The following is an 18,995-nucleotide window of genomic DNA, read 5'->3' as shown; positions in this document are numbered from 1 at the left end:
CAAAACTACAATGAGATCATCTCACCCCAGGTAAAATGGCTTTTATCCAAAAGACAGTCAGCAATGAATACTAGGTGAGGATGTGGAGAAAGGGGAACCCTCATAAATTGTTGGTAGAAATGCAAATTAGTACAGCTACTACGAAGAACAGTATGGAAGTTCCTCAAAAAACTAAAAGTAGAACTACCATATGATTCTGCAATCTCACTGCTGGGTATATACCCAAAACAAAGGAAATCAGCATATTGAAGAGATATCTCCACTCCCATATCTACTGTAGCACTACGCACAATAGCCAAGACATGGAATCAACCTCAGTGTTCATCAATGGATGAATGGATAAAGAAAATATGGTATATTTACACAATGCAATACTACTCAGCCATAAAAAAGAATGAAATCATGTCTTTCGCAGCAACGTGCATGCACTGAAGGTCATTATCTTAAGTGAAACAAGCCAGGCACAGAAAGTCAAATAATGCATGTTTTCACTCATAAGTGGGCGTGAAAAAATGTGTACACTTTGATGTATACAGTGGAATGATAGACAATGGAGACTCAGAAGTGTGAGGAGGTGAGAGGGGGGTGGGTGATGAGAAATTAGTTAATGGCTACAATGTATGTTATTCAGGTGATGGATACCCGAAAAGCCCTGACTTGACCACTATGCAAAATATGCATGTAACAAAATTGCACATAAATTTGTACAAATAATAATTTTTAAAAAAACTGAGCAGGGAGTCAATATTTCTCTGCAGCATTAGGAATATTTATACATCAGACTTCTATTCTGGGGTACCTTTTAGGCATAACTGCAATGAGATTCAATAGACAAAATCACCAAAGGATTTTCTGGTAACTCTTGGAGGATCTTTTCAATTATAATCAAAGTAATACTAAAACTAGAATACTATGAAAAAGAAGGAGGAAGAGCAGTAGCAGAATCTGCCCCGGCCACCACTGCCTCTGCAGCTGCAGCAGCAGTACTTAGATACTGCTTACTAAGTTCCCGGCATTGTTTAAGCATTTCACATATATTAAAGCTCTAATCCTCACAAAACCTTACCATTTTACAGATGATAAAACTGAGGCACTGAGTGTTTAAACAACTCGCGATAGTTAGTATATGCCCTTGGGGAGACACAGTCTGTTTCTGAAGTCTGGGCTCTTAACCATATACTAATACTGGCCTTAACACTGACATTGTCTACAACACAGGTGGAAAAGATACCAGGAGGAGGAAACAATGAAAAAAAACAATTTAGACCTTGATATATTACATTTTTCCTAGCTAAATCAAGTCACATGTTACAGATATTGTTTTCACTCTCAGAAAAAATACTTTTGCAAAATTTAAACCAAACCAATATAAGCAGATAGCTACATATAACTTCAATTTATTAATTACATTTTAGCTCATGATGCAGGGTTGACTGGTACCCTGATATTCTAAATAAGTAGCAAATTATTTCTCTATCTCATTTGTATGATCACTGAGATGTGAAAAAATTTCCAAAACCAACAAGCACTTTTCATAATTAATGTTTCACTGTCATTCTATAGAAACAAAATTCTATCTTTATTGTCATATTTTATTATTTATAAATGGTGACAGATAATTTAAGAAATCTTATATCCTTGGAAGGCATAAATGCTAATCTATTAAACAAATGGATATGAATTGAATGGTCAACCACGTCTTTCAAAAGCTTATTTCTCTGTATTTCCTTCATGTTTTGCTCGTCATACCATAGTTGTTTATCGACCTTGATGTTCCAACTTATACCATGTGCTGTATTCCTCTTATTCATGGCTACAGCCCAGTACCTAGAACAGCACCTGGCATATAGTAGGCAATCAATAGATTTACTAAACAAAAGAATAAATTGGTGGGTTAACAAATATGGAAACACTTATTGCCATAATCATTAATTTCCATAACAGCAAAAGTGACAAATATCCTTAGAAGGTCAATAGGCACATTTTTTCCCCCACTGCATTGATTTTTAGCAGTTAGGAGGCAAAAATAGAGGTTCTGTTTGTGCCAATTCAATGATACTGGCCTTCTGGTGAAGAGAGATAAGCCTGAAAGAATTTATACCCAACAAACTACAGAATATTTAAAATGAAAATAAAAAGAACGAGGATAAAAGAGTAATGGCTTTCTACATTTACAATACAGCACCAAACCTCAAAGATAATAAAATATTTCTATGAATAATGATAGCTGTCTTTAAATCCTTAGAAAACAGGAATCAAGTAAATTCATTTGCATTTTTGTGCACGGAAAAGTGTATTAAATATGTCTTGGGTTTACCTTAAACAATAATTGTCTAGGGTAAAAATACAATATTCAGAAAAACTTTTGTTTCTTTAATAAAATGACAATTTAAAGGAAATTTATCAGAGCAAGTAAATTTTTTTTTATCATGACACCAAAATTACATAGGACACACCAAAATAGGCTCAGCAGATAATTTACAGGGTAAAATTATGTGCTTCAAAGCCTGATTCTCAGCTGCAGTGATACATATAAGTAACATACATATTATGAGCTATGTGCAGAAAAAGAAAATGTAGATCCTCAACTTCATATATTATACCAAAAAATTGCAAATTTTTATATAACATTTTTTTTACTCAATTGATTAACAAGGAAGGGCTGTCTAAAATTAAAATGCCAAATTACATGGCAAAAATTAAGTAGAAAAACACTGATAGATCTGAGTGTATAAAGATTTTAAATTTCATTTATCAGAAAAATAACATAGACTAGGCATGGTGGCTCATGACTTAATCCCAGCATTTTGGGAGGGCAAGACAGGAGGATCGCTTGAGCCCAGGAGTTTGAGGACAGCTTGGGCAACATACCAAGACCTTGTCTCTAAAAAAAAAAAAAAAAAAAATTAGCTGGGTGTGGTGGCACACACTTGCAGTTGCAGCTACTCTGGAGACTGAGGTGGGAGGATTGCTCGAGCCCAGGAGTTCAAGGCTGCAGTGAGCTATGATTGTGCCACTGCACTCCAGTCTCAGTGACAGTGCAAGACCTTGTCTTGAAAACAAAACAAACAAAAAACCCCAGCATAAACAAAATTTAGAGGCAAACAAACATAAAACTGAGGTTAAATGGGAAAAAAAATTGACTAGACAATTCACAGAAGACAATGACTAAGAAATGCTTTTAACACAACAGTGAGCATGTAAATGAAAACAAGATGCAACTTAATATTTTACTAGGTTAGCAAATTTCTTATTTTTAATAAGAATATTTAGTGCTGCAGAAGTTACAGGTGACACAAGCACGCTGTAGACTCCTGAAGAAATCAGTAAACTCAGTCGAGAGCTGTGTAACCTTGGATGAGTTGTTAAACTCTTCTGGGCCTCGGTTTTCTCACCTGTGCCACGTAGTCCCCATCTCACAGAAATGTTGGAATTACTTAGGATGATATTTGTAAAAGGCAGAGCACAGTGTGTGACATTTTCCAAGGCAGGTATTCTCACCAGTATTTCTGAGCAGCAATGTAACAAGATGTAGAAAGGGCCTCCTCAGACTCTAGGCATCATTGCCTTCACATTTAACTTTACAAATATATTTGAGGGTGGGACGATAATTTTCATACAAATTTTCTAGCCCTAGTAACAATTCAACTAAAACATTTTAGTTTTAAGAAAGCGAGTTATTTATCCAGTAAGCTAAAGACAGAAAATCTTCCCAGGTGAGGCCTTCACAGTAACACTACACGTGCTCTCAAGATGTTTGTAATGCTTGCTGCACAGAAATCCCACGTTAGGTCTAGCAATCACATGGACACCATGAGAAAGGTAATGAAAGAACTCAGAAATCGTTATCTTTCTGCTTGAAGTTTCCTGAAGTGTAACAGCTGGGAAATCTCTTAGCAACCACGATGTAGAAATATATCTGTATACTCTTATCTATTCATTTTATCTTTAACTGATACGTAACAAAACCATGTGCTATACTGAATAAAGAGTCAACTGTATTTGAAGTCAACAGATCAATGAAAATCAAGACCTTGGTTTCTTATGTCCTCATTCACACTAGGGGGGACTTGATCAATGAATTTAACTTTAAAAAACATTAGATTTCTAGGCTTAATCAGTGCCTTTTATATTTGAGATCAACTGGGCAAGAAATTTGAATGAAATAAAATGCAAATGGACCTGTCTTAGTTACAAACACTGGGATTAGGAGATAGTATATCAGAATAACTGGGCTATTCTCAGAGAAAAATATTTCCAACAGCTCTTGCTATAGAACTACTAGATATCACAGTGACTATCAAAGAGTAGGCTGCCACAAATAGAGGTTGAATCAACAAGTAGATGAGGCCGGGCGTGGTGGCTCACGCCTGTAATCCTAGCACTCTGGGAGCCCGAGGAGGGTGGATTGTTTGAGCTCAGGAGTTCGAGACCAGCCTGAGCAAGAGTGAGACTCCATCTCTACTAAAAAAACAGAAAGAAATTAGCTCAGGAGTTCGAGACCAGCCTGAGCAAGAGTGAGACTCCATCTCTACTAAAAAAACAGAAAGAAATTAGCTGGACAACTAAAAATATATATAGAAAAATTTAGCTGGGCATGGTGGCACATGCCTGTAGTCCCAGCTACTTGGGAGGCTGAGGCAGGAGGATCGCTTGAGCCCAGGAGTTTGAGGTTGCTGTGAGCTAGGCTGACGCCATGGCACTCTAGTCCGGGCAACAGAGTGAGACTCTGTCAAAACAACAACAACAAAAAAAAAACCAAAAAAAACAAGTAGATGAATGGTTAAGTAGCAACTAGGGAATCATTTCCTTCCTGCGATGAATTCCGTGGCTGTGGGAGTACCAGCAAGCAGGGCTGATGGGCATCCTGAGTTGCCTGCTTGACAAGAGCTATGAAACATGGTCACATGCACCATCTATCTCCTCCATGGTAGCTGAAATAGGGAGGGAGGGGAAAAGGAAGTACAGGAAATAGAAGAACCATTTATGTATTTGTCCCACAGTAAATGTCTTGTGTGTATTTCCTCATCAGTTAATGCTTAAAACATAAAAATAAAGAAATCAATGTTCATGGAAGTTGAGAAAATTCACATCACACAGGTAGTAAGTGGCAGAACTTGTATTCAAACTCTGAACTGTCTGACTCCTAAGCTCATGATCTGAAAACTCTTGACCTTTCCACTATAGTACATGAAAAACATAAAAAAAGGGGGAAAAAAAAAAAAAGGAAGAGAAGCTAGGGGAGGAGAAAGTGGAGGAAAAAGACCATAATGTCAGAGAAATAATCTATACCACATGGTTACAAGTTTGCTGAGTATTAATAATCATTTAGAATACAGTTTCTATGGGAAAATAAATTGGGTCCAAACAATGACTTACCAAAGAACTTTAGGAATTCAAGAAATTAAGCTGGGAATTTTATAGGTACATAATACTTTCAATATTTTAAAATACTCCTATATCTATTTTATCACTTAAAAAGTATCTTATTAATGCTCCAAGGAAATTAGATAATACTCATCTGAAAAAGAAAAAGATCCCTCATGAAATTCAAGAAAACTTTCATTAACCTTATTATTTTAGGACTTTATGTGTATTGGAGAAAGCTGCAGTTAATTAAAATTGCTCAATAATTCAAGCTTAATCAAAGATCATGTCTTGTTTTAACCCTTGGTGTTTTATTAATGTTTTCAAAACATTCACCCTAAAAAATTTGTCTGTTCACCTGCCTTAAATTATACAGTATGTACAGTTCTAATCTTTAATGGCTTGGGATCATATAGCAGTACCTGAATGAAGGTCATCACTGTGAATATCTGATGTACAGGGTAAGAAATGTTATTAATAGTTGCATATATATTAAAAAACAAGCTAAAGTCTAGAAGTCAGATTTTTTAAAGCTAAACATCTGATGTATCAGTTTCTCTTGTTTACAAACAAAGCATATTGAACAAGAACATATATTAAAGTTAAGTAAGGGCTTTGGGGAAGTTTTAGAGTAAAGTTATCATTAACTTTATATTTCTGTAGTTTTCTGAATCTCAAAAAAAGTTTCAATCTGAAAAAAGGTTTCATTATCTTTCTCATGGTATCCATGTGATTGCTAGTGACCTAAAGTGGGATTTCTGTGCAGCAAAAGATCATAATTTTCAAGTGACTTTTTATGTGATAACTATAGCCACATGCTGCATAACGATGTCCCATAAGACTATAATACTGTATTTTTACTGTACCTTTCCTATGTTTATATGTGTTATATACACAAATACCACTGTGTTACAACTGCCTACAGTATTAAGTACAATAACATGCTGTACAGGTTTGTAGCCTAGGAGCAAGCCTAGTTGTGTAGCAGGCTACAAAATCTCCTAAGGACACATTTTTTAGAATGTATCCTCGTCATTAAGGCAATGTATGACTGACTTTTAAGGTTATTTATTTGTGCAAAGAGTTCAAAAAGGTACTCTGCTTTCTATAGACTTATTTCACGTGCATAGTTTCTAAACTCAAATTTGAATAACAATCGAAGGTATAACTAATGATCATTTTATTCTAAGAAGTCAAATATTTTATCTTAATATGTATTATATGATTTAAAATATACATATATCAAATATTAATTTTCTAAAAGTCTCAATTTTCTAAGGAAATACTGTAAATATTAACTGCTTTCTAAGAACACAGTGGGGATTTCAGGCCTTGGGTCAGGAAACAGTATTGTGTCTTTTTTCTCTAACAATGGAATAGAAGCCACATAGCTTTGTTATATAATTACGCACTCAGGCATACAGAAAGCAAAATATTCTTATTAGATTTCACTGGGATATAAACTGGCTTGAATTAGTGAAAGTCATATATTATAGAATATTTTGAAAGATTCACTGTTTTATTATTTTCTGGCCACAAAAGGTTGTCAAGCAGATATCCAACTAAGCCTCCTTTAATGAATAAATAAGCCCTTTTTGGTAAATGTGGTATTTGAAATCATAATGAATATCCATAGAAATCTGATGGTTCTCAGGGCTAGTTTACAATAGTTAAGAACCACTAAGTGATTCAATCTTTTGAGATCTTATTCATCCCAACCAGTGAGTTGTTAACCAGATGACACATAGCTGGAGTGCTAATGAATATGTAACATCTCTTTTTTTTTTCAGCTGGAGATAAGTACGTGGATTTGCAGTATTCAATGTACCTCCTGCACGTTCTCTCCTGCCTTCTCAGAGATCAGCAGGGAAAAGAGAAATTGACTCTTTCTTATATGGCAGCCCTGCAGTATTTTGTCTTCTTGGTTATGAAATAGAAATGGAGGCATGATCTGTACTATTTCTGTTCACTCTGGTCTTAACATGAAGAAATGCTGTCTACATTCAAGACCTGTCTACATTCAACACATATATTTTGGGAAGTTCAATGCTTTTTTACTGACTCATACTGTTGTCAACCTTTTTCTTTTTTTAACGCTCAATTTACTTATGTAGAGCGTAGTCAATTCTGCACTCCCAATTTATTAGCCTTGTCAATTTTATCTAGAGGCTTTGCTCAAATAACACTCCTTGTAGTTGTACCAAACCCAGGCTGGATACACAGAAAAAAGCAAGAAGAAGGTTTAGACCTCAAATCCCAGATCCCAGGTGGCAGTGTAATATCACAGAAAAATTTCATCATGCTCATTTATAATTTCCAAATGTGGTATATAGAAACCTATGATGCTGCTGTTATTATAAAATTCTTATCCTTACACAGGTTAACTATTCCTCTACTAAAATACGTCTTATTTAGCTGTATCAACAGATGAAAATAACACTCTAATCAGAGATAACCTTTCCAACTTCGCTTGATTATACTTCACGTGTATTTTTCTCCCCCTTTGGAAAATCTAAAAGCACAGTCTGTATAAATAATATCAACTCCTTATCAAAGAGCTGTCACTTTAAAGGAAGAAAATCTTTCTACATACTCTTAAATTAGCATGAAGTATATTCAGAGATCCAGAAAATATAGTTAGGAAAGGAACAAATCAAAAACAGCATTAACTTAATTTTCTCTTCTTTGGTTAGCTCTGTCTTTTCTTACATATCATTTATGTAAAGCTCAATTTGGAAATCTGGCCTTTGAAATATTCTTCCCTAATGGAATGTAAAAAAATGGAACAAAAGATGATTACTCCTACTGCACAAACAAATGTATTAGCATTTATGCAGTAGTGCTACAAAACAACAAAGACTGTAACAGTATTTCACACAGTAAGCAGTTCTTTTAGTGCAGCTGCAATATTTACAATTAGCCTATTTCATAATCATTTGCCATAAAGGAATTCTGACTCTAAAATGATAGCCCTTTTGATGGAAATGCTAATATTTGAAATTTTAGCAAGGAATGATGCACGAAGAAACATAATGCTTTTTTGTGTTTATCAAATTTTCCTTCATTTCAATGTGTCCAAGAGTGCTCTGATTCAGCCGAATTTCTAGAAGATGAAAAATAATTCTTCAAAAAATTATGAATAATGGTTCCATTAAGGCTGCAGCTAACTGAGAAAATTGCCAATATGTATTTATTGGAAAAAAGAGGACTTTGAGATGACCAATTCATTTTGGCAAGTAGCTTACCAAAGCTATGACCAAGCATGACTGTTTTATTAAATCAGAACTTTTATTACATCATATAAAAGTAATTCAAAGTTCCCATAACCTTCTGCTAGAAACCTATCTAGTATACTGAATGTAGTCCCCTAAATGATCATAATGGTACCCTTATCTATTTCACTTTCTTCCCAGAAACTGTCTGTTATCATTCAGTGAAACAGGTATTAATACACCTTTACATACTAAGAAACTCCCCAAAGACCTCTTAACAGCATGAGACACCACCCAAATCCAAGAAAAATGCCAGCAAAGACATATTTATTTCTAACAGCTTGATAACAAGGGGAAAAAAGCGTTCCCAACCTTCTCTACTTACCTAGGAGTTTTGCGATGATATAAAGGGCTTGTCCCCAAAGAAACAGTTTTCCATCACGGCCACAGTTGCTAGGAAATCTCTTTTGACTACCAGGGTTCTTTTTTTCATATTCTACAAAGTCAGCTGGCACATAATAGTACTTTGGTATGACAGGATATCCTATGGAGTTTAAAAATAAGTATTTCAAATGTAATAAATCAGTGTCCTCCCCCAAATTTCCCTTCAAGAAACTAATGATTAGAAAGCAGGGAGAAATGTTGTACAGGAGGTAACAGATTTGACAAGCTATAGAAAATTGGATATTCTGGTTCCTTTCAGATATTGCCAGTGAAAAACATGGAGAAAACCTTGACTTGAAAACACTAATTTGACAGCATATTGTTGGCTTTAGCCAACAACGTCTACATAATCTCCTTTAACATTTAATTTTTAATACCTTTAAATGAATCAACAAACATACAGTATGCAAACATTTAGAGCCATAGAGGAAGCTATTTTTAATACGATTAGTCTGTAGAAGCTCCATAAATGAGATACTGAGTAATCTTAAATGAAGAATTATAACCCTGAGTCATTGCTTAGAGCAAAGAAACCACCATTTAAGTATTAAGTCCATTATCTACCATTCAATATCATTGAAGAGAAAAAGCCATGTTCCCCTGTGACCAACCCATTTAAAAATATTCCTTGGTAAAAAATAAAATTATTATTTATAGAGTAGGATCTTTGTAGATGATATAAAGGGAGAAAAATCAACATTCTCAGTAGGGTGCTCCAGAAGACTTTTTGCAATATTAGTCCACAGTAAACCTAATTTTACTAATAAAATTGTATAGATTTCCCTAAAATTTTGCTTCTTTATGTATCAACCAATAGTGATATTTGTGTCTAAAACTAGTTAAAAGGTCTATGATATACAGAGACTTCTTTGAACATCACTCTCTGAACATGATGAAGCCTACAGTGAGGTACCTTAAACTACTACCTCAATACATCAGTGATCTACTACTGAATACTAAAAGTCTGATTCAAGGGATTTCAATATTATATGCATCACAAAATTTATTACATTATTTCTCACAATGGACAGTGATTATTTCTAGCATAAAGACAAAAATAACTACTTTTAAACATTAATATTTATTTGAAATTCAATGTTCATCCATAACATTTCACAACTTTTAACATTGCAAGCATTTGAAAGGATGAGCACACAGTATGAAGTATTTACTCTGAGATTTTCGTGGAAAACCCCAAAGACTATCACAAACAAAATGTGAGCTAGGAATGGGGCCCAGTGCTGTGATTGCCAGTTTGTGTATCACATCTATAAGGTCATTCTTTTTTTTTTTTTAACTAACACACCACAATTTTTACCTTCCATAAAAACATGTTTTCAAAGTTGTTCACTCATGAGAATATATTCTTATTCTATTAACACTTTCAAACCCCAAAGAAATCTAGAACATCTCCTTTGGAATTCCTTTGACAATTAGTTTTACAGTTATACAGAAAAGTCAGTTATGTTTCTTTTATGGTCCCTGCCGGTGTCTGGTTAAAACCAATAAACTCTCACTCATAAGACTGGGTCTTCTGACCATTTATAAAATATTAAATCCATCCTCAAAGGATGACATTTTAGCATTGTGGCACACATTCAAAATACAATGCTAAATGCCCTAGAAGCAACTCCAAAGAGGAGGCCAGAATGTTCTTGGCAATGCTACTACCTTTAGAGAAGGACGGAACCTGTCCAGGGAGCCTGCGGCAGGGGCAGCACTCACCTTACTATAGCATTTTTGGTGACCTGAATAAAAAAGTCACTTTATATTATTGTCACACTATACAGAGTAAAGGAATTATGTAATAGGTGAACAAATTCTGCCCACCTGACAAACTACTTTGGAATTACTATATCTATGACCACCTAAATTCATCTCCATCTTTGTCCTGCTTAATGAACTTCTTTCAGAAAAACAGACTTACTATAATGAATTAATAGAGGTTATTCTTTCTAATTTCATTTGAGGCCTCATTCATTTTTTCAGTTTCATATAAATTGTGTTTTATAAAGAACGCATATATTTCAAAAGAGCGTTAAGAAAATGTTGGTAGGAAGAATTTATTGAAAAAGCAACTCTACCTTCTGTGGTCTGATGCAGTATGGGAGTCAAAAGATCCTGATATTCCTTCACTTGTCTGGGGTTGCCTCTAAAAACTCCTAAAATGTAAAATATAAAATCCAAAGCTCAACAAGCATCTCAAAAATTTTATCTTAGAAAAATTTATTTGCCCAGTTATAACTATTTTGGTAATTTTCTGTGCAAATGATAAAATTGAAAAAGTCATACAAATGTGTGTGATATTTTCTTGAGAAATTGATTTTAGGCAGTCATGTTAGCATTCAGAATGAAAAGCTGAATTTTAATTGAAATTTATTCTTTTCTTTTTTTTTTTATTTTGAGAAAGAGTCTCGCTCTGTTGCCCAGCTAGAGTGAGTGCCATGGCGTCAGCCTAGCTCACAGCAACCTCAAACTCCTGGGCTTAAGCGATCCTACTGCCTCAGCCTCCCAAGTAGCTGGGACTACAGACATGTGCCACTGTGCCTGGCTAATTTTTTCTATATATATTTTTAGTTGGCCAGATAATTTCTTTCTCTTTTTAGTAGAGACGGGGTCTTGCTCTTTCTTGCTTAGGCTGGTCTCGAACTCCTGACCTCGAGTGATCCACCCGCCTCGGCCTCTCAGAGTGCTAGGATTACAGGCGTGAGCCACTGCGCCCGGCCTGAAATTTATTCTTAAGTAAAAATATTATATATATTCACAATGTCACAGATTATAGAATTCATGATTCCTATTAATAAAATTTTTTTGTAAATATGAATAATATATTGGTATCATTTTTTAAATTGTTCAAAGTATTTTTTAATTCTTAAAATAGTTTAACATTCACTTAGAGAGCAAAGGAATACGGCATTTGAAATGCTGAACAGCTGACACCACTGCAGCACTGACTATTCTGCTGGCTGGAAGGAGTCGTATTTCATTTCTGTTCTGCTTTAAACTACTTATATCCTATAGTTTAAATGTCAGGAAAAAGCTCACTTACCATCAATCATCATGTAAAGGAAAAATATGGGAAATTCACATTCAATGCCATCAAATAGCTAAAACAAAAAATAAGACATTAAATTTTAAACTGACAATCAAATTAGAACAACTATAGTTAGGCTACAGGTAAAAGATTTATTTGTAGTAGTAACTTAAAGCTGAACTGATTTTATAAATAGTTTCATTGTTCTTTTTAAAAAAATTTCTCAGGATTCTTAGTATTCAAAACCTCATTCATTCAATTCATCAAACAGCAGTCATCCAATAAATATTTACTGAACACTTTAATGCCTGTCACCAACAAGACAGGGCGCTCTGAGCACAAGAGACAGAGCACTTCCCTCAGGGGCTTCCAGCCTGGCGGGGAGCTGGCATGGAAACGAGCAACTCGGGTGCAGGGTAAAGCGTCTATGAACGGTGCGGCGGTCACGTCAGGAATCAGACACTGCAGTCTGCCTCGGGTCAGGGAAGAGTTTATGGGAAAGGAGACGTGTTAGCTAATGCCTGGTGAACATCACTGGGAAGAGAAGCCAAGGGAACTTGAGGCAGAGGAAACAACAGTGCAAATCATAGATGCATAGAGGCATAAAGTATGTTAAAGAAACTACCAGCAATTCAGTACTTCTGCAATAAGCAAGTAAGAAGTAGTGAAAACTGAAGCCCAAGAGATGGGCCAGGCCAGCCAGACCAGGAAGGGACTGGGAGGTCACGCTAAAAGACTGAGACTTTGATCTGGAAATAATAGGGAACCACTCATAAATACTGAGCAGGATCAGATTTACCCATTTTATTTCCTTGCTAGACTGGGCAGTTGATAATACTGAAGAGAGTTGTAGGGCGAGAAATAAGACCAGCTGGAAGGCTGCTGGACTAATACAAAGAAAAAATGACAGCCTAAACTAGGGTTTCTCAATTTTAGTACTAGTGGCATTTGGGACCAAATAATTCTTTGTTCTTGGACTGTCCTGTGCAGTGTAGGATGTTTAGTAGCATCCCTGGCCTCTACCTTCCAGATGCCAGTAGCACCCACTAAGTTGTGACAACCCAAACTGTATGCAGACTTTGTCAAATGTCCCTAGGGGCAGGAGAGGAGAGAGCAGAATCACCCCAGGTTACATACCATTAGCCTAAACCAAGGAGTCATAGAGACGAAGGGACAGAATTTTAAGATCTTAAAGAGGCTAAATCTGCCAGGCTTGGTGATTGACAAAGGTGGGTAAGTGGGAAGAAAGAGCCTAGAATGACTCTCAGGTTTGGGGCTTTGACAGAGGAGTGGGGAAGGAATGTAGGCAGACTATAGGACATCTAAGTGCGGATGTCCAAAAGGTAGCTGCATACACAGGTAGGGCACTCGGGAGAGAGAGATGAGTTGGGGAGATATGAGATGTAGGGTGAACAGCTGTGAGAGCATGGGTAGGATGAAAAGAGAATATGGCTGAGGATGACCCCAGGAGAAGAGCAATGTTCAAGAGGAGGCAGAAGAAAAGGAATCTGCAAGAGACTAAGAAGGATAGCGAGAGAAGAAAATAAAGAACTGGGAAGAGAATGGGATCACAGCAAATGGAGAATGTTCTAAGACAGAGGACTCAGCTAAGATGTTCAAATACCAAGAAGAACTTCTGTGACATAAGGTCAGACCCAGTGACCTAAACTGACGGAAGCCAGCACCGCTACTGGGGAGTGCTGGGAAGAAGAGCCATATTACAAGGGAAGGTGAGTGGGGGCGAATGAGGAGAGACACCAAGTATAGACTGTACTTTTCAGGCGTGGCTACAAAGAGAAAGAAGACGGGAAGAGGAGAGGGATAAAGGTTGAGGGAGGGCTTTTGTTTGTTATTTTTTTAATGATAAATACCAATGTGTTTAAACTGAGGATAGGATGTTGCTTGCAGAGGCAAGGCAGAAGCGGAGAAGATGAGGAGACAAAAGAAAGAGAAAATGGACATCCTTCTACCGGCGAAGAAAACAAAATCTCAGCAAGAGTCCCAAGAAAGTAAAAGAGAACAAGAAGGAGTGTACATATGAAAGGTTGGCCTTGGAGAGAGCAGACAGCACCCTCCGTGAGGCAAGAGAGATGGAGGCAGGCAGGGATGAAGACATGAGGTAGCGGAGGCGGCCATACAGAAACAAAAGGCTACCAAGTAGGAAATAAAAGTCAAGTCTGGGAACTTGAATACAAATGGGAAACAGCTGAAAGGCCTTCAAGGAGCGTTCCTGGCAGGGTCACATAGCAGGACTGACAAGAAACGAAGGCGGTGATGAGGACTGAACAGAGACAGATGTCCTGAATTTGGGGTGGCACCTATCCACAGTGTTTGTGGCTCTCCTTGGTGGTACTCAGCAGCAGGTGCAAACGTAGAGCAAGTTTGCCGGACTGATCCAAAGTTGGAGGTCTGCAATGTGGCAGTTGCAGGTGGTGTAATTCCAATGTAAGTGCTATAAATTGGCTCAGGAAATGTATTAAATAGAAAAGAAACATTTGAATGCATTTAAGAGATGAATGGATCCTCTGGCCCATCCTAATAGATTGTAACACTGCTAACACTGCTGAAAAATTTCAAAAATGCATACAATAAAATGGTTCCTAATGCTCACAAAGTGATAGTCAACTGTGCAATGAAATAAAATGATAAACACCTTGATTAGTTTTCCTGCAAATGTGTATAATGAATTATAAAAGAATAGTATGTTAATTGCCAAACATATAGAAGGGTATAATGCTGCCTGTACCTTTTCTACTTACAGATTTATGGGGACCGTATCTATCTTCAGTGAGTGAGTCAAAGTTATACCCATGTTTACAAAAATAATTTTAACCTACTCCACTAAAGCAAAGTGTTCAGCAAATGTGCAGGAAATACTTACTTTTTGGGGTGTTATAGTTTTTTGGGTAGCTTAAAAGTCCCTAGTATAAATATGGATATAGTGGTATGTGTGCATGTTTTCAAAATATAAAATATTTTAAAACTAAATATTTAGAGGACTATATTTCAAAGGGAAGTGTCTAAATGAAATAGACAAAGGAAGAAGGGAAGGAGTATCAGTTTTAATAAGAGCATTTGCTTAACAGATTGAAAGCCAGATCACAAATAGATATTTGATATTACATAAGACAAATAGTATGGAGCAGAAAGGCAAAGGCCTGAAAATGCAATGGAAAAATTATTCACCCGATGAATCAACATGGCCCAATATAAGTAAATACCTCACTGGTAGTAAGAGCTAACACTTATTGAGCATTTGTTATTTGCCAAGCACTTTTCTAAGCTCTTATACATATATATTAAGTCATTTAATCCACATATAAGAACCTCATGATATAGGTTACTATCAATGAAGAATTATTAAACACAGAGAGGTTAGTTAACTTGTCCAAGGCCACACAGCTAGTAAGTGGCATAGCCAGAATTCAAACCCAAGTGTCAGCCTCCTGAATCTGTGCTTTTGACCACTCCGATATACTACAAATATGGGATATTTTTTGATACCTTAATTTCAGCTGGTTTGTAGTAGCGTCTACTGGGATCTTCCAATGATGTTCTATACCCATCTCTCAAGAAACGCTTAAATCCATATTTTCCTTTTAATTTTCTAACCACTTTATCAAGTGTCTGGCTAAACAGAACTTCATCATCCAGGGCAAATGCAGGATAACTGATGCAGGGAAGGAGGGCAGCATCTGTGTTCTGGGGTCAATAAGAAAAAGAGATTGCAAGTATCTGCAATGACATGATCAGCACAAATCAAGGAGAATGATGGACATAAAAAGCCAGTAGGGTTATCCAACCGACTGTGAGTTTGCCCTGCTCCCAAGGACAAACTGACGTTTCTATGGCATGCTTCAGTGAACCATACAGAGCAGATAAAACTTTATTCATTAAGAAAGAGTATTTACAAGGTTCAACACTGGGCTCAAACTTTACAATATTGGCTGGGTGCAGTGGCTCACGCCTATAATCCTAGCACTCTGGGAGGCCGAGGCAGGAGGATTGCTAGAGGTCAGGAGTTTGATACAAGCCTGAGAAAGAGCGAGACTCCGTCTCTACTAAAAATAGAAAGAAATTAGCCAAACAACTAAAAATATACAGAAAAAATTAGCCGGGCATGGTGGCGCATGCCTGTAGTCCCAGCTACTTGGGAGGCTGAGGCAGGAGGATTGCTTGAGCCCAGGAGTTTGAGGTTGCTGTGAGTTAGGCTGACGCCACAGCTCTCTAGCCCAGGTGACAGAGAGTCTGTGCCCCCCCCAAAAAACCAAAACTTTAAAATATTAATTAAAACAATATGCAAAAATGTAACACTAACAGTCATCATAACTTAATCTATCATAATAATTTGCTTATAATAGTGAAAAAGAGAAAACAATCCTAATGACCAAAACAATTAGTTCAGTAAATTAGCAGCTATTAAAATTTTTATTGTAGAAATGTTTATGGATACAAAAACATGTCCATTCATAGAACTAGGTTATAAATCATTATGAATAATATGGTTTTAGCTTTGTGAAATAAAAACATACGTACATAAAAATATGTGGAAACATATATATTCAAATGTTTTCGCTCTAAGATTATATCAGAATGGTGGAATGGCTGGATATTATGTTATTATTATTTGCTTATTTTTGGATTTTGTTTATCATAATCTTATATTACTTATATAAAATACGTTATTTTTAAATAATGAAATTATTCCATTTTGGGTGTTTTCTAAAAAGAGAACCACAAATAGTCCCTAGAAAAATCTGCAGTCAGGTACTATGCGCAACTAAAGTTCATCAAAGAAAAAAAGTGAATTGAATAAAAGAAAAGAAACAAAGAATAGAAGATAATTTAAAGAAATATAAATTATGAAAAATATTTTTCTAATATTCCATGACAAAATATGATTTATTTTTGGCCTAATATTGCTATTTATCCAAAAGAAGAATAATGTCTATTTTTCTATTGTCCTTTCAAAAGACTCAAAAGACAAAGCAGCTTTTTCCACAACTCTGTTCACTTTCTAAACCTCTACAGGCCAGAGGAAGGAGGGATAATACCTATCGTGTCTTATCTCTTCTGGATGACCTGTAACATTTAAGAGCACTTTCTTGGAAAATAAGTCAAAACTACATAAAAATAAAAAATGACAGTTCATATTAATTTATCATAAAAATGTCTCACATGTGATCTTGATTCTCTGGGTAACAGTGAGCACAAAGTTTGCCTGTTGCGATTGTGAGCATCGAGATCCACAAATATAACTGACCAAGAACAGCCCTGGAAAGAGAAAAAGCAAAACATTTCCTAAATTAAGAAAAAAGGACTTGTAGAACATCTGGCATTTTGACTGTGAGAGATTTTACAAAAAATACTAACTGACTGCATTCGAGTATGGGATTACAGAAGATTTTAATTTTCTTTTTATGCTTTCAAAATTTCTCAAATTTCTTTCAACAAACATTAATTTTATAATCATTAAAATTAATGTTATTTTTTAAATTTTCCTATTTTCCTTGATTTTCTAATAAATCAAAATGTATTGATTACAAGATAATCAATGACATTTATTTTAATGAAATACAAATACTTTACCTAATATGACAAGGAATAAAGAACTAATTTGGATTCATAAAATCTGATTTGTACATTCCTCATAAAGAATGTTGATAATATGATCAAACTAAACAAATTTAGATATAAGAAACAAAGAGAACTTTCATCTGAGGAATGCAAGTCCTTTTAATTATCAGGCCTAGAGAGACATCAAAATGAGACAGCAATCATGTCCCACTCTCCCCTTTGAGCTAGGTATTCATCTCTTGAAACTGCTTGATAGTGCCACAAATAGCTATAAATTAACCTAAAAATGCCACACCAGACACTATAACCCACACCCTGTAGCTTAACAATGTATATAGCCAATCACTAATCAATGTTATTTCTGTAAACCAATGAGAATTCCTGACAAACAACTTTGTATCAGCCCATTCCTTGTCTCCCTTTATTGTCTTTAAAAATCCATTTGTAACTGCTGCTAATTGGAGTGTATATTCAGGGCAACTTGAGTCTATGCTCCCAGCTTGCAATCCTCTAGCTTGGCCCAAATAAACTCTCTACTTATATTAATTTTGCTTCAGTTTCTTCCATTGACAGACGCACTCTAGAAGTAAGGATATAAAAAAATACTTCATGAAAACATGAAGATAAGAGAATCTCAAATAACAATAATGCTATATTCACTGTGTCAGGCACTGTGCCTTATGTTTCACATGGATTATCTCATGTAATCCCCATATTTAGATATTTTTACCCCCATTTTACTGAAAAGGACATTAAGCCTTAGTTTAACAGAGAAAGGGTTCAAAAATTAAGTCTGGTACAGAAGCCCATGGTTTAAACAGTAGGTTATAAAATTTCCCACACTAAAAAAAAAAAAAAAAAAAATCTTTCAAGTAAAAACAAAAAATTTGAATAAAAAGACAGATATAATAGAAAATGTCAATTGGTCTACTAACCAGGTTAAAAAAGATTATCATTGAGCCATTCCATATTCAACAACATAGTTTTAAGTAAATATGGCTTTGTTCTTTTACTGGGGAGCCAACTATTTGAAAACACATAGAATGAGATGTGAATACAAAGACTGCTTCCTATATAAGAGAATATTCAGAAAAATATGTGGGGAAAAGGAGAACAGAATAAATTGCACGTTGCTTTAATACTACTTTCTAAATCTCATCCCAATTCTCACCAACTTCACAGATGTATTAACTCTGAAAATAAACTATCTCAAGTCAATCAATCACCTAGACTGAAACTTCAAAATCTGGTAGCACCAGAGCCTAGATCCAATCACCCTCACCAGATGAATGTTTTTCCTGTTAATCCATGTTTATATATGAATATAAGCCTATAAAATAGAGTGATTTCTCATTCAGAAT

At 35.6% G+C, this 18,995-nt stretch overlaps 1 protein-coding gene across 5 annotated transcripts in view; it reads right to left on the bottom strand.

Moving 5' to 3' along the window:
- Positions 1-18,995, bottom strand: part of PHKB (phosphorylase kinase regulatory subunit beta) — a 212,607-nt gene that overhangs the window by 93,860 nt on the left and 99,752 nt on the right. For all 5 annotated transcript variants that reach the window (XM_045533352.1, XM_045533356.1, XM_045533353.1 and 2 more), the window contains 5 exons: positions 17,236-17,331; positions 15,562-15,759; positions 12,073-12,130; positions 11,108-11,185; positions 8,965-9,123 (listed from right to left, as the gene is read on the bottom strand). In XM_045533352.1, coding sequence (XP_045389308.1) covers positions 8,965-9,123; positions 11,108-11,185; positions 12,073-12,130; positions 15,562-15,759; positions 17,236-17,331 — 589 coding nt within the window. The remainder of the gene's footprint in view (positions 1-8,964; positions 9,124-11,107; positions 11,186-12,072; positions 12,131-15,561; positions 15,760-17,235; positions 17,332-18,995) is intronic.

This window comes from Lemur catta, chromosome 20 (assembly GCF_020740605.2).
Source record: "Lemur catta isolate mLemCat1 chromosome 20, mLemCat1.pri, whole genome shotgun sequence".
Lineage (NCBI taxonomy): Eukaryota > Metazoa > Chordata > Mammalia > Primates > Lemuridae > Lemur > Lemur catta.
This window is presented reverse-complemented; position numbering and strand designations above follow the sequence as displayed.